We start from the raw sequence: 24,593 nt of genomic DNA, 5'->3' as shown, positions 1-24,593 counted from the left end.
TCCAAGTGCCCCCCTGCCCAAATGCAAACCCTATGAAGTAGCAGGTCGGATAGTAACAAATCTCCCAGGTCACCCACATGGGTATACCAGCATCTAAAGGATAAACTCTTAGTCCAAAACTGTGCTCTCTGGCTGCTAGCCCTCCTGTGTCTGTTCTCCGAGCTAGGTCATTGGTAGGGAGGGGGTGTATTCAGAAGGAGAAATGGCAGAAGGAATTAGAAGGAGATTCAGGAGGTATTGACTGAAGAATTATTCTTTACATTTGCACTTGGGAAAACTGTAGCTGGCTGCTGGAAGCCCCTTGGCTCAAGTTATAGGATTATAAAGTGCTTAGGCAGCCGTGATTTAGTGACTTACCTTTGCAAAATGCTAAAATCAACTACACGTATGCAGCGAAGATTTATGAAGTGCCTACTGTGTGCTGGGGGAATGCCAGCAACAGTATTGGGGTGGGGGGCTTGGAGGGCTCCGGCTATCAGTGCGAGGTGTGGGAGGCCAGAGGAGGGAGCATTTAGGGCCTCTGTGGGAGCATGAGGAAGGTTTACAAATATGGTTTCCTTTAATCGTTTATTGAGGGATGGTTAGAGATGAGAATGGAGGAGTGACACGGGGGCGGAGGTACGGGGTGGGTCTGAGCAAGAGCACGGTAGCAGTGCTGGGGCTGGAGAAGGGGGGCGGGGGGACGCAGAGGGACGGAGGCAGAGCCAGCAAAGCAAGGTTCAGGTCAGATGATACCCCGTCTGCCCTGCAGAGCTGCTGGGCTTCTTAGCCCCAGAGTTGGCTTTGGCAGGCCCAGGGTCTTGTCTTGGCTGTCCCGCTAACTGCCCGCGCGTGTAACTTTGAACAAGTCCTCTCTCCCCTGGCAATAAACTAGAGGGTCTCCAAAGACCTCTCAACTCTGATGTGCTGTTGACTCCATGGATTGGACGAATATTGATAAATGGCTGAGTGACTTCTCCAGGCCAGCATGTTTTCCACATGAGGGAGGTGACTTTCCTCTACATGGCTTTTCAGTGTCCTCCAGTGCCCCCCACAGTCCAGGTCCCTGAAGTGGGACAGCGCCCCTGACTTGTGAGCCAGGTGGGTCTTTCACTTCCCCTTGCCCAGAAGGAGCCGGCCTGTCTCCCGCGCCCAGCCCAGTCTCCTGCTGGGTGACAGGCCTCCCCCATCTCAAAAATGGATGATGATAGCATTGAATTGGGGGACCTTTGAGAGCACCTAACTCAATCTCATCATTTTTCCAGTTGTGGCGAATAACTGAGGAGGGTGCATGACTTGCCTGAGCTCTCAGAGTGAGCCAGGAGTGAGGCGGCCCCCTGGTACACAGGCCCACTCATTCACCGGATCAGCACTAACAGCACACACAGTGTCAGGGATGCAGCGATGAATAAAGTTCCATCTTCGAGGAGGTCAGGATAGAGGGGGAGATAAATCCAAGTAAATTATAAATCAACAGGTGAAATAAAGTGATGATAAGGATATTCACAGGGCATTATGGGGCCATTTAAGAAGAGGCCCCTGGCCTAGCCTGACAGGCTCAGAGAAAGCTTCCTGGGGAAGGCTACCCCCAAAGGGCCTTAAAGAATCTATGGGGCTCAGCCCGGTGGAGATGGGGGATGGGCAAGACATTCTAAATGAAGGATACACATGGTTTAACATCTTAGACAACATTTGCTTTTTAACCGAGGCCTTAACCAAGAAAGTGGGCAATATGGAAAACTGTGAAGGTGGTGAGGAAGGTTATTTTGGGGTGGGGAGAACATTTCAGAGCCTTCATGACTTCACACACATGCAGGCCGTTGATTTACAACTATCCCATGGAAGGCAGGACAAGAGGGGAGGTTGAGTCCCAAGTAGACCTGAGCGAACACCATGAGACACAAATGCCTGAGACTTTGGGCTCCCTTGGGCAGCTGTGAACAGTTGTCCCCCTGCAAGGTGTTGGGAACCACCGGCCGAAAGAGAGAACTGAAGCCAGGGCTGCCTGGGGGAGAAAGTGGGGTGATTTGGCCAGTCCTACAGGCGGGGTGGCCCTGATGTCCTCAGGAAGCAGCTGCTAGTAAGTATCTGACAGGCACGCTCTTCTGCCAATCCAGAGTCTGCCCCATTCCTTATCGTGAAGCAGGCTCGGCCTGGCCCGGCAGACTGGCCCCTTCTCTGCGCTCCCCGACTGGTAGGGCCTTCCAAGCCTGAGCCCTCGGGAAGGAGCCACTCCTTCCTGGAGAAGGAATGCTGTTGGCAGCTGTGTCGGCCGTCCAGGGGGCGGAAGACAGTGGGCACGGGTCCAGACCCAACTCAAGATGCCAGGTGGTGCCGATTAACTTCAGCTGGGGCTCCAGGCAACCCTGGACTGGCAGGGCTCGTTTCTCATCCTCGGTCCACCTGTGTTACCTCCACGCTTCCCATGGCCACTCCTTCTGCAGAGCTTCTGGAAGTTCTCTCTCCGTACTCTGGAGAGTACGTGGTACAGGGCTGTGGAACAAGAGGCATTTGAATCAAGCCCCTGTTTGTCTGCGCTGGCGGATTCGTGGCTACTCACTGAGTCATGCTGGGCAAGGCCCCTCCCCTTGGCAAGCCCAGGTGACCACAAGAGTCCTTCCAAGGGATATGGGAGGCTTCTCCAAGAACTACCCTATTTGAGATATTCCATGTGTGTTCCTTCATCTGCTCTCTACCCAAAGCAAGAGTCGGTCTCACCTGGGGCTGATAAATCCATGGATCGGGGTGGGGGGGGGCGGGAATGAGGCACTGTTGTCAGTTATCCTGGAAGAACCAGGTGCCAGTAGCAGGGATGCAGGATCATTGAAAATGGAAATGACCCAATTAGGCCTTAATCCCAGAACTTGGGTTGGGGGGAGGAGCCCGGCACCTGGGCTTTGCAGTGGGCTCTGGTTTCCAAAGCCGAGGCAGGAGCTTCCAAATACACTTGAATCCTTACCCCTCAGGGCAAGGGGATGTGAGAACAGAATCAGTATTGCCAGGAAAATCAGTGGAAACTGAAGAAGCATTCGATAGGGGGTTTTGAGACCCTCACAGAGGTGAAAAAACCGCTTCGCCTCGAAGTAGGCAATTATCAGACAACCCCTTTGCTGATGTTTGACAAATAGCATGACAGTGAACGTGGGTCCCACGGGGCTCTCAGGACTAAGATTGAGATATTTGTGTATCATCCATTTAATAGAAATTGAAACTTACTTGTTCTCTGTATCTGCCCCAACACACATACCCACACATGCACACACACTCTCATCCAAGCTCGTGTGTGTCGCTGACTGGGTACACCAGACTGTGTATATGAAAGAAATCAATTTGAAATAAGAACCAGGCTCTGGGGACTACTCTGGTTCAGTATCTCTGGAGACATAATGGAAACGTCCCCCTCTGCCCAGCCTTGTGTCTGGGAGCTCTGGGAGAAGGGAACACCTGCCTTGCCCTCAGTCACGAATTTGTTAAAGATTCAGAAGTTGCATTAATTCAGTGAGAAATGCCTTGAGCTCCCCTTCTGTCCAGTGACCCAGTAATCCCCCGTCCCCTCCAGTCAAGAGTCTGATCATAAAAATTACCCATTTCCACAGCTTGGGATAGTTGGAGCAAGCACCGATGTGCCGGATGCCATTCCAAGCTCTTACGTTCAGGATCTTGAGTCCTCGAAACATCTCTCCCGGATAGGTGGTCCGGTTCCACAAAGCAGGAAAGCGAGGCCCAGAGAAGTTTGAGAGCCTTGGCTAAGGTCATTCAGCTGACACGGGCTGAACTTGTAGAGCTGAGAATTTGCCCTTGACCTCCCAGGCCACACCTTGTCCTTATCAAATTGATATTTATGGCTTTTCCTGTGCTGCATTAATTTTCTGTTGCTCTACAACAAATGACCACAGAGTTAGCAGAGTTAGCAGCTTAAAATAATGCCAGTTATTAGCTCACAGTTCCGTAGGTCAGATGTCCAGCATGGTCTGGCTGGGCTCTCTGCTCGGGCTGAAATTGAGGTGGCGGCTGGCTGTCTTCTCATCCAGAGTTCAGGGGCCTCTTCCAGGCTCCTCTGTGTTGGCAGGATTCAAGTGCTTGCGGTTATAGGACTGAAATCTCTGTTTTCTTCCCAGCTCTTGGCTGGGGACTGCTCACGCCATTCAGAGGCCACTCTCTGGTCCTCGCCTCTGACCACCTCCTTAACATCCCCAGCTCATCTCACCTACAGGGAACCTCCCTGTGCGCCAGGCCTTCTCATACTTTGAATCTCTGTGACTTCTTCTGCAACCGGCCAGAGAAAACTGTTTAAAGAGCTCATGTCCTTAGGTCAGAGCCACCTGGATAATCTGGACCTTATAACCTAATCATAGAAGTAGAACCGGCCATAGCTGCAGTTCCGGTGAAAGAGAGAGAGAGAGAGAGAGAGTGTGTGTGTGTGTGTGTGTGTGTGTGTGTGGCAAGGTGGGGCAAGTTTTGGGGGCTCACCTTAGAATCCTGCCTACCTTGTGTCAACCTTGTAAGTCCGTTTATTTCTTTTGCCATCCACCCACACACACTATCACCTGCAGAAGGGGTGGACAAGAAGGGATCTAGCCAGGGAATCAGGAAGAAGAGACTGGAGGTTTTGAAGGCAGGAAATGGCACATCCCCTGGGAGGTGATACAGCCAGGTTCTCTCTGCTGGCCCACAGCAGGGCTCCGGGCAGGGAGCACCCAGGGCCCCTGAGAGAAGACTGAGAGCTGGAGTCCAGGGGAGAAACTGAGGCCACTTGGCCCTGCTGTAGCTGTCACAGAGGTGCCTGGCGCTGAGGAATTTGGGTCCTGCTGAGAAGAGTGTTTGGAATGTAATGAATGTTTGGAAAGCATAGGGAGTCTGAGAATAAAAGACATTATGGAAAATAATATTATTATTATTATTACATTATAAGTGCTATTGTATTACAAGCATCATTAGGAGTAGCAAGTGCTGTTATTACTAAGCAATCCAGCTTCTCTGTCCCCAGCTCTCAGGCTCCACTCGGTGTCAAAGGCATCAACAGCTCAATTAATCACCATCTGAGGCTTCCCCCAGCCCCGTCTTTATGGTTCTAACACCTCACGTTCACAGCCCCAGTGGTAAGCAGGACACCTGCCCATCTGGCCGAAGCCTCCAACAATAACCCACATGGTGGATGCCTCTCCTGTGAGTTGCAAAGCTGAATTTTTATCTTGCCCGAGTATTAAGATCCTCTTAAAACCATGCCTGATGCTCTCTCTCATGCTTGGTACCTTTCCATAGCTTCCCATGACCCTCAAGATAAAGTCCAGAGCAGCCTCTTAGGCATTTCCCTCTGGGCTTTACCCTGCCCCAGTCCCCACCACCCATAGCTCACTCCAGCCAGACTGCGTTCAGAGACAGTTCTTTGAATGTACCACATACCCTCGCTCCTGGGCCTCTGTGCAGGCTGTCATTTCTGTCCGGGAAGCTCCTCCCCCCACCTCTCCATCTGGCTGGCTCCTGCTCATCTTTCAGGCCTCGTCTTGCAACCAGCTCTCAGCTTAGGAGAATCAATGGAAATTCTGATAAAAGGGACCACTTTTATCGGCACCTCAAGCACTCATCCTGACCCACCGTGTGGGACTTGCCCTCCGCTTGCTGCTAAGTATATGCGCCTGAAGACAGGGACAGGGCTTGTTGTATATCTTGTGCCTGACATGACATGTATCCTGCAGGCGATGCTCATATTTTTGTGGAGCGAATGAGGTGAAAGGGCCAAGGTCTGAAAATCTCCTGTTCGGTCCATTGCCCTCACCTGTGGGAAGATATATCTGAGAGCCCAGTGACCTGAGTCCTGGTCCTGCCTGAGTCACATATGTCCTGACTGATCTTGAGCATCCCTTGTGGGAGCCCATCCTTGGGTCCTGCTGCAGAGCTGCGGACAGGCAGAGTCAGTAGGAGGCCGAGGCTGCTGATGAGAGCACCGCTCATCTTCCTCAAAACCTCCTTAGACCCCTGGTGAGACGGGGATGGGGGTGCCTGGAGTCTCTATATGCCTGAGGCTAATGAGTTGGCACCTGTGAGGAGAGAGGTTTTGCACCTGTTGTGTAGCCAGGAGGCCTGATGAATGGATCCTGAGTGCGGGGGACCTCGGATGTAAAGACTCGACGCCCAGTGAAGGAAGCAGGCCTGCAGAGAAGCAGTCACCCTCCCCAGCCCAAGGGGAGAGCACCGTGTCCACTATTCCTCACGTCAGGTCAACCCATGGAGGTTTCAGCTTCCCAGTTAATAACCACTTATTGAACCCCAGAGGCACAGAACAGTCTTCGACATACAAAACGAAGATGGTCTCAGCTGCTGAGGAGCGGGTGGGAGGGTTCCTCCCCCCAGCCCGGCCTCTGCCTTCCTCTTCCTGGGAGCAAAGCCCGAAGGCTTTGGAAAGGTGGTCCCACCCTGATGGGTGTTTACAGGTGAATATTAATTCATTTAATGAATGTGTAGTGGGCATTTGCTAAGCCCAGGCAGGGGGTAAGGTACAGGGAACAGATCAATGAACAAGACAGAATATGGTCTGCGTTTGGGGATTCACATTGGGAAAGAAAAGCAGAAGAGGGACAGGGTCCCTGGGAGGAATGGATATGCGTGTTTAGGTCATGGGGATATATGAATAGGAAGCATGCAGGGAGAAGAATCCAGGAGATCTGGGGGCTGAGAGGTTTAGGACCAGATCTCCCATTAAATGGAATTCACCGACAGGTATGAATTAGCCTCCCAGCTGTTACTTTCTTCAAAGACCTATTCCACAAAAAGCAATTGCCCAGCCTGCAGAGAGCAGAGGCTTTGATGCAGATTAATAGACAGACAGGAACCTGGGGGGTGGGGCGGGGCGGTGAAAGGGTACCCAGCAGACTCTGGACTCCTAGTGGCTCCAGGGTGTTCCTGAGAAAGGCTGAGAGAGCACTTGTGAGACACAGGTCTGGAGCCGGACCTCTGCCATCCCATGGGTCACCGGGAGAGATGAATGGCTTTAGCCCTAAAGAGGTCTGGACTGTCAATGGAGTAAAATGAGGGACAGCCTGATAGGTGCTCTGGGCTTAAATTTATTCAGTTAATAGTGTTAACTTTTTTTAAAGATTTTATTTATTTATTTTAGAGAGAGAAAGTCGGGGGGCGGGTGGGGAAGAGAGGAGGAGAGAGAGAGAATCCCAAGCAGACCCCCCCACTGAGCATGGAGCCTGTTGTGGGACTCAATCCCACGACCCTGAGATCGTGACCTGAGCCGAAATCAAGAGTCGGATGCTCAACCAACTAAACCACAAAGGCATCCTAATAGTGTTGACTTCTTTCTCTGTGGTGTGCACCAGCGTAAATGCTGGTAATGTGAGTGCATTTGTCTCCAGAGCACCCAGTCCTCAGGAAGTAGCTTTGAACAAACTCATGTGATGAAAGGCTCTAAGTGATGATAGGTATAGCTGTGAAGTATAGTGGTGGCCCAGTTGAGGCAATGGCCAGTTCTGCCTGGTTTGGGTGATGGAAGAGGTCAAGGTGAAGAATGAGCAGAGGGGTAGACAGGAATCATAGCAGGAAAAGACATGTGTGTCAAACTAAGGAGTTAGGTTTTGTCCCGTTCGTGGTGAGGAGCATTGGGAGGTGGAGAGGGACTCATGATTAAATGTAGAGGTTAGAACGATCCCTCCAGCAATAGCACCAAGAAGGAGCTTGGAGAAATGCGGGACTGGAGGAAGGGAAACCAATTAGTTGGTAGCCCAAGAACAAGCTGGTGAAGATCTGAATTGAGGCAGAGGGGATGGGGATGGAGGAAAGATTCAAGAGATCGTTGACGATGTAAAATGTTCTCCAACAGCCGTGAATACATCTGCCCAGGAATGAATGAGATGGGGAGTGTGAGAGAATGGAAGAAACAGGAAGGAGTTACAAGTTCTGGACCAAATGATGGGTGGATAATGGTCACATTCACAAATAAGCAACCAAGGGAGGGGATCAGATTGGGGTGAATGATAAAGAGTTCAAGTTTGGGAGTGATACAGTCTTAAGGATATCTTCCATCAATCCAGCTTCATAATAACGGCTTAAGAAATTGGAATCTTCTGGTGTTCTCAGTACTCCTGGAGTGAGAACATTAGAAGTTGTCAGTCATTAACAACCTCAATGAAGGGCACATGCATTTGAGTTTATACCGTGTCTCCTGGTGACCTAGTTCTGAGTACACAGTTAGGAGAAACGGGACAATCAGCATTGATCTTATAAGCCAGCACCCAGATCTTAATCCCGCCTGTCTTTTGGGCAAGACACTTAACTCCTTGTCACCTTAGTTTCTTCTTCTCCCAAATGGGAATATGAATGTCCTGTCCACTCTGACTGTGCTTGTAAAGACCAGAAGTGGTATCTGGAAGTGTCTCGTAAGCTATGTTGAACCATGTCAACAGAAGTAGTTAATGTTATTAACTCAGTAATAAACTGATGTTTAATAAATGGCTTGTGATTTGGGTGATGCAGGCTGCTGGCCTCCCCTTTCAGGCAGTGAGAAACCAGGGCTGGGCACGGAGGTGAAGGGATCAAGGGCAGAGTCTTGGGTGAAAGCAGACAAAAAAGCAAGGGCGTGTTTGAAACACCACTGTTAAGACTAGAAACCAATTCTGGAGTGAAGGGTCTGCAAAGACAGTCACAACCTGATTGGGTCCAGGTGGCCAAATTTGGGGAGATTTCAGAGGTCGTCAGCCATCAGGGTGGTACTGCTTAGGGGTTGCCCGTGGGCCTGGCAAGAAGGGAGCTGTTAGCTTCTTGGGCCACCGAGGGCTGAGGGCTTTACGCAGGATTGGAGAGGCTCACCTTTGTGGCACATCTGGTGGCCTCCACCCCATGCCGTCTCCTCCCTGCCTGTTAACTAACGATCCCTCAAAGTGCACGCAAGATGGATTCCTTGAGCAATTTTTATTGTTGCTTCTACTAATACTAGTGACTCAATGAATTCATATCATCCTTTGAGTCTACAGAGGGCTTTTCCTGTGTATTATCTTTTTTAAGCCTCACATCAACACCGCAAAATGTTATTTCCCTGACTTTGTACCAAGAAAACTTGTGTAATTAAAGAGATAAAAATAAAGAGATTAAAAAATGTAAAAACAAAGACTGGTTTTGGAACATGGGGTTATAGTGAGAAAAGTCTAGGACTAAATACCCAGAGACAATATATGACTTAAAGTGTTATAACTCCACATTGATACCTGCTCTGTCCAGAACAATTATTCTCCTAATCATTTCATTAAACCAGTGAGCCAGCTTTTGGTGTCACTGACTTTCTCTAGGCACTAGGGACACAGCAATGAACGAGACAGCCCAATGAGTGAGACAGCAGGAAAGCATCTGTGGCCAAACGATGGTGACTGTAGAGGGATCTTAAGGGATGACTGTGACTCCTGAACAATTCACACAAGATGGCCAAGGTCATGAAGCAGCATCACCGCCTTTTCTCTGCACCTTAGCCACACACATCTTCAATTATACCACCTTTATTTCCAGACACTCCCCCCGCCCCCCGCAACCTGCTTCACCCCAGTGTTTGCTCATATTCCTTCTCTGGGCTCTTTGTGCTGAATGGTGTGGAGCAAACCTCAGCTCTCCCATGTTCTCAAGATCATTGTTCAGTTGCTCAGTCTATGGCCCGCACATAGCCCTGGACCCCTTTGTAATTAAAATCCTTCTCACGCCGAGATTTAGTTGATGTTTGGTAATCCCTTTACTCAGACTACCGGTGTTCATTTTGTAGCCGCGAATCTTCTCGTCGGTCTTTAAGTTGAGGTGTGCGTTCTGAAATCAATTATAACTCAATTTTCCAGCTGTTTTTACAGCATCTCACAGTGAACCCAGAGGGCCGCCGGCCCTGGATGCTCCCCACATTGAGGCCACACCGGGGTGAGTGGGTGGTATGAGAACATGGAGCACTAGCTTTGATGTCAGCTGGGCCTGGGTTTGAGTCCAGACCCCTTTGTTTACAGCTGTGTGCCCTAGGGAGAGCCGCTTCACTGTTCTGGGTCTTGGTGCCTTCAGCCTCACAATGGCGATCATAGCGACTATCATCAGTCAGAGGGCTGCTATCAGGAGCAATTGAAATCCTGCACAGAAAGTGCTTAGTTTTACCAGGCGCACAGCTGGTGGTCAATGCACTGTAGCAATTATTATTATTCTAAATATTGCTTTGTTACAATTATTTATGGTTGGAAGATCTGGAACTTGAAGCCTTCTGTCTTGACACAAATAGCCACACCAAGCAACTAACACCTTATGGTGACTTGTTCAGGAAAACTTTTCTCATTTGACAAGTAGCTAAGAAAAGCTTCTTCGGGAGTGAAAGGGAGGAGAAGCCCCCAGGCCAAATATTTCTCCTTGTCAGGGTCCAGCCCTAGCATAGGAATGAGGAAAAGGAGAGAGAAGGGGGCAGCAAGGAGGATGGACTGCATTTGGGGAGAACAGGACTCACATGTCTTGAATGCCTATAATGCGCCAGCCACTTTCCATGAATTACCCCTGCAAGGTAGATGTTCTTACCTGCATTTTACAGGTGAGCAGGCTGATATTCAGAGAGGTTACTGACCTGCCCAGGATCACCCAACCAGTCTGTGGCCAAATCAGGGTTGGAACCCAGCATCGTCTTATTTCAAAGAGCTATGCTCTTTCTACTACATCCTGATGTAGTACGTAATGTCCTGATGAGACCAGCACATTGCACAACTCCAGGGGGCGCCACTCTCACTGCCATCGATGTCAATGGCACCTGGGAGTTGGGCAGTGGAGTGGCCATGTCTCCTGAGGTCAGAGGTGTGGTGTCAGGTAACAGGCTGTTGCAAAGGAGAAGTGATGAAGGCCTGACCTGGTGGGGTTGGAAAGGGAGGGACAGACTCAAGAGACATTCAGGGAACATTTGAGAGACAGATTTGACAAAACTGGCAACTGGCTAGAAGTGGAGTTAAAAGATGAAGGAGAATTTGGAGTTTCTAGGCTACATCACCGGGGTAATAGTAATGCGCTTCCTGGGTGAGGAATACAAGAGAGAAGGGGCTGCCGGGGAGACAGAACATCATAGAATGTCACCTGTGCTACCTCCTGTTTCACTCAGGCGCCCAGGTCCAAGTGATGTAGGGGTAGGGGTTGGATTGTACCCAGGAGCCCATGAGTTATCTTCCCGCTTTTCTCCTTAAAGTCAAGCAGCGGAACTGAATCTGCATCATTCAAAGCTCTTGTGCTTTTACCTCTAGTTGACCGACCTTGTCCCCCGACTCACAGCCTGCCCTTGCTTCTGGCTTGGTGGCTGGAGAGCCATGAAGTCTCTGCAGGTGGCTGGTGAGTGGTTGCCTACTGGTAGACCAGGACACTGGAAATGTCACACCTGTTGGAGAAAGTGAGGGGCACTCAGCTGGGTTGTACCATTCCTGATGACCTCTCCGTGTTGCTCTCCAGCCCTTAGCCATGAGGCTTTCCTTCTGGGCCTGTTCAAAATGCCCCTCATCCAAGGTAACCGTCCCCTGAATCCATTTGTGGCTGTGACGTGACTTTGACTGTAGTTATGGAGTTCCCCGCAAATTATTGCACACTCAAAAATTCACACACACATACACACACACGTACGCACGCACACACTCACATACATGCATGCATACACATTTAAAAAGGTTCTAGTGTGAAAGCCAAGTGATAAGAAAACAAGCTGTCAGGAATTTGTTTTTCAAAATACAATAATACAACCTCCAGAGGATAATCAGGGGGTGGTGCAAATTTTACTCATGTTCTTTTTTTTTTTTTTTACTTTTTAAAATTTTTATTGTTATGTTAATCACCATACCTTACATCATTAGTTTTTGATGTAGTGTTCCATGATTCATTGTTTGTGCATAACACACAGTGCTCCACGCAGAATGTGCACATACCCTCCCCAATGTCTATCACCCACCCACCCCATCCCTCCCACCCCCATTACTCCAGCAACCCACAGTTTGTTTCCGGAGATTAAGAATTCCTCATATCAGTGAGGTCATATGATACATGTCTTTGTCTCATTGACTTATTTTGCTCAGCATAACACCGTCCAATTCCATCCACATCGTTGCAAATGGCAAGATCTCATTCCAAATGTGCAATGACGTGGATGGAACTGGAGGGTGTTATGCTGAGTGAAATAAGTCAGTCAGAGAAAGACATGTGTCATATGACCTCACTGATATGAGGAATTCTTAACCTCAGGAAACAAACTGAGGGTTGCTGGAGTGGTGGGGGGTGGGAGGGATGGGGTGGCTGGGTGATAGACATTGGGGAGGGTATGTGCTATGGTGAGCACTGTGAATTGTGCAAGACTGTCGAATCACAGATCTGTACTTCTGAAACAAATAATGCAACATATGTTAAGAAAAAAGAAAATGAAGAAGATAGCAGGAGGGGAAGAATGAAGGGGAGTAAGTCGGAGGGGGAGACGAACCATGAGAGACGATGGACTCTGAAAAACAAACTGAGGGTTCTAGAGGGGAGGAGGGTGGGGGGATGGGTTAGCCTGGTGATGGGTATTAAAGAGGGCACATTCTGCGTGGAGCACTGTGTGTTATACACAAACAATGAATCATGGAACATTACATCAAAAACTAATGATGTAATGTATGGTGATTAATATAACAATAAAAAATTAAAAAAAAAGAATTCCTCATATCAGTGAGGTCATATGATACATGTCTTTCTCTGATTGACTTATTTCGCTCAGCATAACACCCTCCAGTTCCATCCAGGTCGTTGCAAATGGCAAGATCTCATTCCTTTTGATGGCTGCATAATGTTCCATTGTGTATATATACCACACCTTCTTAATCCATTCATCTGTCATTGGACATCTTGGCTCTTTCCACAGTTTGGCTATTGTGGACATTGCTGCTATAAACATCAGGGTGCATGTACCCCTTCGGATCCCTACATTTATATCTTTGGGGTAAATACCCAGTAGTGCAATTGCTGGATCATAGGGTAGCTCTATTTTCAACTTTGTGAGGAACCTCCATCCTGTTTCCAGAGTGGCTGCACCAGCTTGCATTCCCACCAACAGTGTAGGAGGGTTCCCCTTTCTCCGCATCCCCACCAACATCTGTCGTTTCCTGACTTGTTAATTCTAGCCATTCTGACTGGTGTGAGGTGGTATCTCATTGAGGTTTTGATTTGGATTTCCCTGATGCCGAGCGATGTGGAGCACTTTTTCATGTGTCTGTTGGCCACATGTCTTCTTTGGAAAAATATCTGTTCATGTCTTCTGCCCATTTCTTGATTGGATTATTTGTTCTTTGGCTGTTGAGTTTGATAAGTTCTTTATAGATTTTGGATACTAGCCCTTTATCTGATATGTCGTTTGCAAATATCTTCTCCCATTCTGTCAGTTGTCTTTTGGTTTTGTGGACTGTTTCTTTTGCTGTGCAAAAGCTTTTTATCTTGATGAAGTCCCAGTAGTTCATTTTTGCCCTTGCTTCCCTTGCCTTTGGTGATGTTTCTAGGAAGAAGTTGCTATGGCTGAGGTCGAAGAGGTTGATGCCTGTGTTCTCCTTTAGGATGTTGATGGACTCCTGTCTCACATTTAGGTCTTTCACCCATTTTGAGTCTATTTTTGTGTGTGATGTAAGGAAATGTTCCAGTTTCATTCTTCTGCATGTGGATGTCCAATTTTCCCAACACCATTTGTTGAAGAGACTGTCTTTTTTCCATTGGACATTCTTTCCTGCTTCGTCAAAGATTAGTTGACCATATAGTTGAGGGTCCGTTTCTGGGCTCTCTATTCTGTTCCATTGATGTATGTGTCTGTTTTTGTGCCAGTCCCATACTGTCTGGATGATGACAGCTTTGTAATAGAGCTTGAAGTCCGGAATTGTGATGCCACCACCTTTGCTTTTCTTTTTCAACATTCCTCTGGCTATTCGGGGTCTTTTCTGGTTCCATACAAATTTTAGGATTATTTGTTCCATTTCTTTGAAAAAAGTGGATGGTATTTTGATGGGGATTGCATTGAATGTGTAGATTGCTCTAGGTAGCATTGACATCTTCACAATATTTGTTCTTCCAATCCACGAGCATGGAACATTTTTCCATTTCTTTGTGTCTTCCTCAATTTCTTTCATGAGTATTTTATAGTTTTCTGAGTACAGATCCTTTGCCTCTTTGGTTAGATTTATTCCTAGATATCTTATGGTTTTGGGTGCAATTGTAAATGGGATCGACTCCTTAATTTCTCTTTCTTCTGCTTGTTGTTGGTGTATAAGAATGCCACTGATTTCTGTGCATTGATTTTATATCCTGCTACTTTACTGAATTCCTGTATGAATTCTAGCAGTTTGGGGGGGGGGAGTCTTTTGGGTTTTCCACATACAGTATCATATCATCTGCAAAGAGTGAGAGTTTGACTTCCTCTTTGCCAATTTGGATGCCTTTGATTTCTTTTTGTTGTCTGATTGCTGTGGCTAGGACTTCTAATACTGTGTTGAATAGCAGTGGTGATAGTGGACATCCCTGCTGTGTTCCTGACCTTAGGGGGAGAGCTCTCAGTTTTTTCCCATTGAGAATGATATTCGCTGTGGGTTTTCATAGATGGCTTTTATGATATTGAGGTATGTACCCTCTATCCCTCTACTCTGAAGAGTTTTGATCAAGAAAGGATGCTGTACTTTGTCAAATGCTTTTTCTGCATCTATTGAGAGGATCCTATGATTCTTGTTCTTTCTTTTGTTAATGTATTGTAACACATTGATTGATTTGTGGATGTTGAACCAACCTTGCTGCCCAGGGATAAATCCCACTTGGTCATGGTGAATAATCCTTTTAATGTACTGTTGGATCCTATTGGCTAGTATTTTGGTGAGAATTTTTGCATCCATGTTCATCAACGATATTGGTCTGTAATTCCCCTCTTTGATGGGGTCTTTGTCTGGTTTTGGGATCAAGGTAATGGTGGCCTCATAAAACGAGTTTGGAAGTTTTCCTTCCATTTCTATTTTTTGGAACAGTTTCATAAGAATGGGTATTAATTCTTCTTTAAATGTTTGGTAGAATTCCCCTGGGAAGCCATCTGGCCCTGGGCTTTTGTTTGTTGGGAGATTTTTGATGACTGCTTCAATTTCCTTAGTGGTTATAGGTCTGTTCAGGTTTTCTATTTCTTCCTGGTTCAGTTTTGGTAGTTGATACATCTCTACGAATGCATCCATTCCTTCCAGGTTATCTAATTTGCTGGCATAGAGTTGCTCATAATATGTTCTTATAATTGTTTGTATTTCTTTGGTGTTGGTTGTGATCTGTCCTCTCTGATTCATGATTTTGTTGATTTGGGTCATTTCTCTTTTCTTTTTGATAAGTCTGGCCAGGGGTTTATCAATCTTGTTCATTCTTTCAAAGAACCACCTCCTAGTTTCATTGATCTGTTCTACTGTTCTTTTGGTTTCTAGTTCATTGATTTCTGCTCTAATCTTTATTATTTCTCTTCTCCTGCTGGGTTTAGGCTTTCTTTGCTGTTCTTTCTCCAGCTCCTTTAGGTATAGGGTTAGGTTTTGTATTTGAGACCTTTCTTGTTTCTTGAGAGAGGCTTGTCTAGCTATATACTTTCCTCTTAGGACTGCCTTTGCTGCATCCCAAAGATTTTGAACAGTTGTGTTTTCATTTTCATTGGTTTCCATGAATTTTTTAAAATTCTTCTTTAATTTCCTGTTTGACGCATTCATTCTTTAGTAGGAGGCTCTTTAGCCTCCATGTATTTGAGTTCTTTCTGACTTTCCTCTTGTGATTGAGTTCTAGTTTCAAAGCATTATGGTCTGAAAATATGCAGGGAATGATCCCAATCTTTTGGTACCAGTTGAGACCTGATTTGTGACCTAGGATGTGATCAATTCTGGAGAATGTTCCATGGGCTCTAGAGAAGAATGTGTATTCCACTGCTTTGGGATGGAATGTTCTGAATATGTCTGTGAAGTCCATTTGGTCCAGTGTGTCATTTAAAGTCTTCATTTCCTTGTTGATCTTTTGCTTAGATGATCTGTCCATTTCAGTCAGGGGGGTGTTAAAGTCCCCCACTATTATTGTATTGTTGTCAATGTGTTTCTTTGCTTTTGTTATTAATTGGCTTGTATAATTGGCTGCTCCCATGTTAGGGGCATAGATATTTACAATTGTTAGATCTTTTTGTTGGATAGACCTTTAAGTAGGATATACTGTCCTTCCTCATCTCTTATTATAGTCTTTGGTTTAAAATCTAATTTGTCTGATAAAAGGATTGCCACCCCAGCTTTCTTTTGGTGTCCATTAGCACGGTAAATGGTTTTCCATCCCCTCACTTTCAAACTGGGGGTGTCTTTGGGTCTAAAATGAGTCTCTTGCAGACAGCATATTGATGGGTCTTGTTTTTTAATCCAATCTGATAGCCTGTGTCTTTTGATTGGAACATTTAGCCAATTTACATTTAGCTGGACATTTAGCCCAGTTACATCAGTGTAACTATTGAAAGATATGAATTTAGTGCCATTGTATTGCCTGTAAGGTGACTGTTACTGTATATTGTCTGTGTTCCTTTCTGGTCTATGTTGCTTTTAGGCTCTTGCTTTGCTTAGAGGACCCCTTTCAATATTTCTTGGAGGGCTGGTTTCGTGTTTGCAAATTCCTTTAGTTTTTGTTTGTCCTGGAAGCTTTTTATCTCTCCTTCTATTTTCAATGACAGCCTAGCTGGATATAGTATTCTTGGCTGCATATTTTTCTCATTTAGTGCTCTGAATATATCATGCCAGTCTTTTCTGGCCTGCCAGGTCTCTGTGGATAGGTCTGTTGCCAATCTAATGTTTCTACCACTGTAGGTTACATATCTCTTCTCCCGAGCTGCTTTGAGGATTTTCTCTTTGTTTCTGAGATTCGTAAGTTTTACTATTAGATGTCGGGGTGTTGACCTATTTTTATTGATTTTGAGAGGGGTTCTCTGTGCCTCCTGGATTTTGATGCCTGTTTCCTTCCTCAAATTAGGGAAGTTCTCTGCTATAACTTGCTCCAATATACCTTCTGCCCCTCTCTCTCTTTCTTCTTCTTCTGGGATCCCAATTTTTCTAATGTTGTTTCATCTTATGGTATTGCTTATCTCACATTCTGCCCTCGTGATCCAGTAGTTGTTTATCTCTCTTTTTCTCAGCTTCTTTATTTTCCATCATTTGGTCTTCTATATCACTGATTCTCTCTTCTGCCTCATTTATCCTAGCAGTTAGCGCCCCCATTTTTTATTGCACCTCATTAATAGCCTTTTTGATTTCGACTTGGTTAGATTTTAGTTCTTTTATTTCTCCAGAAAGGGTTTCTCTAATAACTTCCACGCTTTTTTCAAGCCCAGCTAGTATCTTTAAAATCATGATTCTGAACTCTAGGTCCGACATCATACTAATGTCCATATTGAGTAGGTCCCTGGAGGTCAGTACTACCTCTTGTTCTTTTTGTTGAGGTGATATTTTCCATCTTGTCGTTTTGTCCAGTGGAGAATGAATGAATGAGAGAACAAAATGCTAACAGGGTAACAATGTCCCCAGAAAATATACTCTAAGCAAATCAGAAAAGATCTGAAGCTGGGGGAAAAGAAGGGAAAGAAAGAAAAAAGAAAAAGATAAAAACAAACAAAAACAGAACAAAACAAAACAAAAACAATATGATCAAATAGTATCAGGCTGGTGCATAGATCAGTGCCACACACTAGATTTTGGGTGTGTTTTGGTCTGTTAGAAGAAAGTGCCTCCCAAAATTTTAAAGAAAGAAAAACTTATATATGTACAAAAATAAGGGTTGATACAATGAAGGGATGGAATATGATTGTAAAGATGAAAATTACAAAAAAATTTATAAAAGGAATTGATAAGAAGTTGTTTGAAAAAAGAAAGAAGAGGATTTAAAAAAAAGAGAGAAAAAAGAAAGGGAGAGAATGTGATCAGGCAGGAGACTAGAACAAAGCCATACACTAGAGATTTAGGGTATATTTTGATATGTTAGAAGAAACTGTATCTCAAAATTTTAAAGAGAGGACAACTTACATATATATGCCAAAAATAAGGGTAACTACTCTGAAGGGATAGAATATGACTCTAAAAATGAAAAATAAAAATGTTTTTTAAAAAAGGGGACTGATAATAGTTGGTTGAAAAAGGGAAAAAATATTTCAAATAAAAAAAGTTAAAAAAAAATAACTTTGAAAGACTAAAGAATCATGGGAAAAAACCCATGGATTCTCTGTGCAGTATTCCCCTAGCTCTGGAGTTCTGCCGTTCTCATTGATCGGTAAACTTGGTCTTGGCTGGCTGTTCGTGCTGATTTCTGGGGGAGGGGACTGTTGCCCTGGTTCCCAAATGTCTTTGCCGGAGGCTGAATTGCCCCGCCCTTGTCGGTCCGGGCTAAGCAATCAGCTTGGGTTTGCTCTCAGGAGCTTTTGTTCCCTGCAAGCTCTCAGCACAGCTTTGGAGGATGGGAGTAAAAATGGCGGCCTCCCAGTCTCCGCCCGGAGGAGCCGAGAACTCGGGGCCCCGCTCCTCAGTGCGCCCCCAGAGAAAAGCAGTCACTCCCGTCTCCCTGGTCTCCAGCCGCACTCCGTGCTCACCCGGCCTGTGACCGAGCGTTTCTATCTCTGGCACCCGACCCCGTGTGGAGTCTCCAAACCCAGCAGATCCCTGCGGTGCGCTCCCGCGCCGCTCCTCCCGGGGGAGGAAGGGGGGTCTCCCTGATCTGCCGCTTGTTGGGTCCCCGCTGGAGGAGCAGTGGCCCGACTGGGCCGCGGATCACAGTTTATGGCCACCCCGAGCTGAGAGCCCACGCCTCGGCTCCGTCTCTGCAGCCGGCTTCCCCGCTCCGATACCTGGGAGCTCTGCCGCACTCAGGCACCCCCGGTCTTTCTGTGACCCCGAGGGTCCTGAGACCACAGTGTCCCGCGATGGTTCCACCCCCCGCTTAGCCACTGGAGCGACGTCCCTCAGCGGAGCCGCCTTCTAAAAGGTCCGATTTTGTGCTCCGCGGCTCTAGCACTTGCCAGAAGCGTCCGACGGAGGCCCCCTCCCCCGCCGTCTATCCTCCCGAGTATCGCCTCGGATTCACTTCTCCGCACATTCTACCTTCCAGAAAGTGGTCGCTTCTCTGTTCAGAGAGTTGTTGCTACTCTTCTCTTCGATCTCCTGTTGAGTTCGTAGGTGTTCAGAATGGTTTGATCCCTCTTCAGCTGAATTCCTGAGACCAGAGGAAATCCAGGTCTCCTACTCCTCCACCATCTTGCTCCACCTCCCCTTTACTCATGTTCTTATGCCTTCTGTAGGACGAAGACTGCAGACTAGTGGTAAGAGTTAGGCACACTGGGGACCCCAGGGTCCTCAGCGGACAAGAAATGTCTTCAATCAACAGTCCTCAGCCAGCATTTACCAGACAACTGCCAGGTATCAGGCACTATGCTGGGTGCAGCGTGGGGTTCAAAGACAAGGCAGACATTGTTGTTCTCTGGGAACATACAGGCCTTTGGAGAGAAAGGCCACACACAACGTGAGAGGGTGATGGCAGCACAGGGGCTGTTAGGAATTTATGCAGACTTGGAGTAATGGAAGATTTGGTCTTGGTCTGCTCTGCTGCTCGGCTTTACCAGGCGGCCCCCAGCTCTACTCTTCACCGTCGTTCCCCTGGTGTCTTAGCAATGGACAGGGTACTGAACGGTAGCACCGTTTAGGGGTTGCCCGTGGGCCTGGGAGGAAGGGAGCTGTTAGGAGTGGGGACCCTTAGGATTTCCCTTCCTGAACCATTTATAAGAAGAGAATGAAGGCCCCACCCCACCCCCTTAAGAAGCTGTTCAACCCCATGGCTTCCAGCTTCTTCTCTCATTTCAAGTAAGGTTGCAGCCAGCCAGACTATGTGGTTGGGGGAGTGGAGGGGACCGAGTGAGCCAGGTGTGTGTTCTTAGAGTTTGTGGTGGGCAGCAGGAACCAGATGGCTTTTAATCCCCTCCAATCCTGAAATTTGTTAATTTTATGAAATATCCCTCTCAGCAAAATGTTTCCGCCACTTGATTTGGGGTTTATAATCCATGTTTCCTTGAATGTGTTTAGAGTAGCATTTCCCAGGGCTCCTGGGTATCTCAGTCGGTTAAACGTCTAACTCTTGATTTCGATCTCATGGTCTCAGGGTCATGAGACCCACCCCTGCATCCTCCATGCTGGGCGTGGAGCCTGCTTGAGAGTCTCTCTCCCCCTCTCCGCCCCCGCTCGCACACACGCGCCCTCTCTGTCTCCGTCTCTCTCTCTCTCCCCACCCCCCTCAAAAAAAGTAGCATTTCCCAGTGTACGTTTTGTAGAACACTACTGTGAGACCCTCATAGGTTTTGGGAGAAAGAAGTGTTCCATGGTAATACATTTGGAAGGTTCTGGGTTGAACAAAATTTTAAAAAGCTGCTTTCCTGCAGGACTTCTTTAAACCTTTAACGTTGCTAGTGTGTGTTATAAATCTTGAAGAGGCAGATACAAATAACATACAGTGCGTTCTCACCTTAATGGGGAACGTTGTTTCTGTGAAATTTCTATTAACATCCTGGAAAAGCTAGTGTCCCAAGGAACACATTTTGGGAAACACTGGCTTAGAAGATTTTCGTCATGTAGAAACCAGCAGTGGTCAGCTGTTCCCCATTATTCATTTAGAAATCAACCTTCACCAGCAACAGGACTGTCCAAGTTTAGACATAAAGAGGCACTTCCTACCTGAGAGGGCACTCGAGGAGTAGAGTCTAGAGTGTCCCAGGAAATTATGATAACAGAACACACCACCCCTGTTCTTATCCTTTTGCAAGCTCTCCCATGAGTCATTATGAATAGAATGAATTATCAAAGAAGCTCCTGGATCTTTTTATCTTAAGGGGAACTTTGAAAAAGGATATAATTGAGGGATAAGAAGGTAGGAATTAAAAGCAAGAAGACAGATGGGCCGACTTCTGGAAGGGCTGTCTCTAAGTGTCTGTAATTAACTCATTCAGTCTTCCTCTGCCCAGAGCACAGAGTTGAAGGTAACACATTCCCGGAACTGACGTGGAGGGCTGGCATGTGCCTGAGATCTCAGGGTCGTATTTCGGTCACTGTCATACGTTGACGGCTTCCATGTGCCAAATACCATGCAAAGCCTTTTGTGTGCATTTTCCGTGTTCCTTGAAACAGCTGTCATGATGGCTCCCATTTTACAAAATGAGGATCTGAAGCCCAGAGAGGTTAAAGACCTTCCCTAAGTGCATCCGTCCAGTACGGTGTAGAACCTGGATTTGAACACCAGAGCCCTTATTCACGATATGCACCTACAGCCCCAGGGAGACCGTAGACATCTCAGACATCAGGGGTCCCTTGAGATGGGCCTCCTTCCATCAACCTGTGTGGGGGAAAGGGCAGAGGGGAGGGGTGATGTTGGGCCACATTGACAAGGAAGCCAGGGAGAGGGCACATCTTCCAGCTGGTGAGGCCCCTCGGTTGCCTGACAGCAGCCTGGCTCTGTGCCCCTGCCACCTCCCCTGCCCCTTGCCAGATGCATCTCTTCTTATTAGGCATCTGCCCCTCGTGCTGCTGGTGGCCCACAGCGCATGGGCAGGTGTCCTGTTCAAGAGCCCAGAGATAGTACCAGTTTACGAATCAATACGTTCCCTGGCACATCTGTGTTCCCCTAATGGGAATGTGGCAGGATCCGAAATACACTTACTCCTCATCCGACTCCACACTGTCAGGGGTTGGAGGCTCCAAAGGAACCTTTGTGATTCCAGTCTGCAAGCCGCAGTTAATCAGGCTGGACTCTGGGCAGGGGAGCTCAGGTCTGCGGCCTCAGGCCTTGGCAGTCGCTGCACAGCAGTGAAGACACAGGGGATAGGCCAGGGCCCTGGAGGAGCTACGTCTTAAGAAAAGGAGTCTGCCTGAATGGAAGCAGTGCTTCTGCCCAGCCAGATAGTAAGCCCGGGGCACCTGCCATCTGTTCTGTCAGGCCGAGTGGCTGTTGGGTTCGTCCTGGGCTCTGTAACCACCGTGCCCCCATGGGGTGTGGAGCTGTGTGGGGGGTACTTGGAATGAACGCGTGATGGAGGTGACTTCAGGGTGTGAAGATGACCTGACCTGCATTGGAAGCCATTCCTCCAGGAGCAGCATTGGTGAGATGAATAAACGGACCCCCTCTCTGCCTGGTTTCCTTGCATAGAGCCAGGGAGGGCCTGTACGCTTGAGCTCAGCCCTGCCGGCGGAGGGTGATTCTTCTCCCTTGGGCGCTGACTAGCCTCGGTGGGACTCGTGCCTGCAGGCTTAACTTACTGAGAGAACGGCTGACGCCAGGCAGGGCCCTGGAAGAGGGGCGTGGGTCCTGGGAGAACCCGATTGAGCCCCTAAATGTCACTACCCTGGATGGGGTCTCTCTGACTCCCTCATCTCAAGTTGCAGCACACCCCCCCCACACACTGTGTACCAGTGCTCCCATAGATGGCTGAAATTCTGGGATTTTTATGTGTGCTTACAGTCTGCCTCCACCATTAACCCACAGCCTCCTTAAAAGCAGGACATGTGTCTCTCTTGTTCATATCTTTTGGGTCTGGCTCATGATAAGCACTTAAATATCTGTTAAATGAATGGGAAAATATAATAATAAGTGAAGGCACAACTCTCTGTGCAGACCTTCGGGCTGAGATTCTTCGAAAGCAAATTTGGCTTTGTCACCCCTCTGCCGACAGTCCCCTCGGATCCCATCCTCTACGGGATCAAGTGCGGGCTGCCTAGCCCGCCAGCCAGGCTGCTGAGCTCTGGCCCCTGCTGACCCCAACCTCATCTCTCACCGTGCCCTCACCCCCTGCGTCCCATGTGCTCACCAGGTGACTCCCAACTGTTGCTGCGTACGTGAACTTGAGACCCGCTGAAAAGGCAGACGCCTGGCCCTTAGCTCAGGTGATTCAGATTCAGTTGGTGTTGGGTGGGGCCCAGGAATTGTCACTTTTTTTTTTTTTAAAGCTACCTCGGAGACTTCCAATGGCAGGTACTCTGGGGACCACACTTCGAGGCGCGATGCCCCGTCCGAGTACATGGCAGGCAGCTGGTTGAGAGGGCCACACTTGCTCACCTCCGTGCCTTTGGATCACGGCCACCGTGGTGACTTCTTTCTGGAGTCACCTTTGTCCATCCTCATTTGCCACCTGGAGGACACCTCTGAGCCCCTTCAGGGCTCAGCTCAAAGGGTCACACCTTCTGTGGACACAGTCCTGCTTCCCAGGCACATTAGACTTTTCCTCTTTCTGTCCCGTGCACGTTACACATACCCCTTTCTTAGAGACCATTCTGCTTATTTCTCTTTTCCTCCTCTACTCCCCCAACACCGCAAGCTCTCAGAAGAGCAGCCCGTGGTTCTCTCTGGACCCTGAGTACCTAGCAGAGTGCCTGCCAGCAAGTGTTCATGGCACTAGACGGAGAGCCCCGGACGTGCTCTATCCCCACGCCTCTGCCCTTGCTAACCCTGTTCTCTGATTCATGGATCTTTTAGGAGTTCTCGCTCCAGAGAATGGACAGCCTTGTGGATGACCGTGTCAACATCCTGGGATTTTCCATCTTCAACCAGTCGCATGCTTTCTTCCAAGAGTTTGCCCAGAGCCTCAACCAGTCGTGGCAGGAGAACTGTGACCACGTGCCCTTCACGGGGCCTGCGGTAAGTACCCGCCGGAGCCCTCCCTGCGCCCCTTCACCTCCGTGTACATGCACCCTCCCGAGATCCAGCCCTGTTGGGCCCCCGCTCAAAGAGAGGTATGTACCAGTGCTGGGAAGCGGTTATAAGGGAGAAGGTTTGGGGAGGAGTGAGCTGGAAACAGCAAGCTTCTTGGAGGTCCGCAGGGAGAGCCCTGCGCAGAGGTAGGGATCTGTCATTTAGTGATGTCCTCATGTCCGTCTGTCTCTTGCAGCCAGACTCCCAATCATGCTGTTGCTGAGAACTGCTTGAGTTTAGGCTCCAATAGTCCTCCTCTTGGAAGGCACTTGTATGTAGCTCATCCGCTTCCTCATTTTTCAGGATAAGAAACTAAAGCCCAGCCTGGGGATGGGGCTGAGCATGGGGACGTGGAGGTCTTGTTCAAAGGCGAATGCCAAGCCTTTTGCAGGGTGACACTAGATTCTAGGATTTCCTGACTCCTGGTCCAGGGCTCTCTCCGTCATGCTGGGCCACTGCCCTGAGTAGGAGCTCATGCAGAGAGACTTTCTTTGTGCCCTCACCCACGTTCTCCCTCTTTGTACTTCCTTCCCCTGCTGTGTGTGTGATGGAAGCAAAGTTTTCCCTGGCATGCTGCCCTGGCCTTGATGTCCTTACTCTGTGGGGCAGGTCTGGTATGTGGGCTCGTGTCCGTCTGTTAAAAGGCAAGTTCTCAGGAGACAGGGATTGCCTGGCTTTCTAGGTCCTGTCCCAGCCACGTTACATTTAAGCAGCTCACGTGATGCTCCCATAACTTTTCCGAGGTCTGCTATCAGTGTCTTCACTTTGCAGATGATGACACAGAGGCCCAGAAAGATTGAGTAAACAGCCCAGGGTCACACAGCTAGTAAGCAGAGGAACTAGCATCAGAACCCAGTTCAAAGTTTTACCTGCTATGCCCTTTT

General features: G+C 47.9%; 1 protein-coding gene across 5 annotated transcripts in view; it reads left to right on the top strand.

The window, feature by feature from the left end:
* GRIK4 (glutamate ionotropic receptor kainate type subunit 4) overlaps positions 1 to 24,593 on the top strand; it is a 296,119-nt gene that overhangs the window by 160,674 nt on the left and 110,852 nt on the right. For 3 of the 5 annotated variants that reach the window (XM_088018057.1, XM_088018056.1, XM_028125956.1), the window contains exon 7: positions 23,494 to 23,655. The exons of the other annotated variants lie outside the window; for them this stretch is intronic. In XM_088018057.1, the coding sequence (XP_087874183.1) occupies positions 23,494 to 23,655 (162 nt within the window). The remainder of the gene's footprint in view (positions 1 to 23,493; positions 23,656 to 24,593) is intronic. 5 annotated transcript variants of the gene reach the window in all.

The sequence above is a fragment of the Eumetopias jubatus genome, unplaced genomic scaffold, assembly GCF_037043125.1.
Source record: "Eumetopias jubatus isolate StellerSeaLion01/CBP00866 unplaced genomic scaffold, mEumJub1_p1.0 scaffold_13, whole genome shotgun sequence".
Lineage (NCBI taxonomy): Eukaryota > Metazoa > Chordata > Mammalia > Carnivora > Otariidae > Eumetopias > Eumetopias jubatus.
This window is presented reverse-complemented; position numbering and strand designations above follow the sequence as displayed.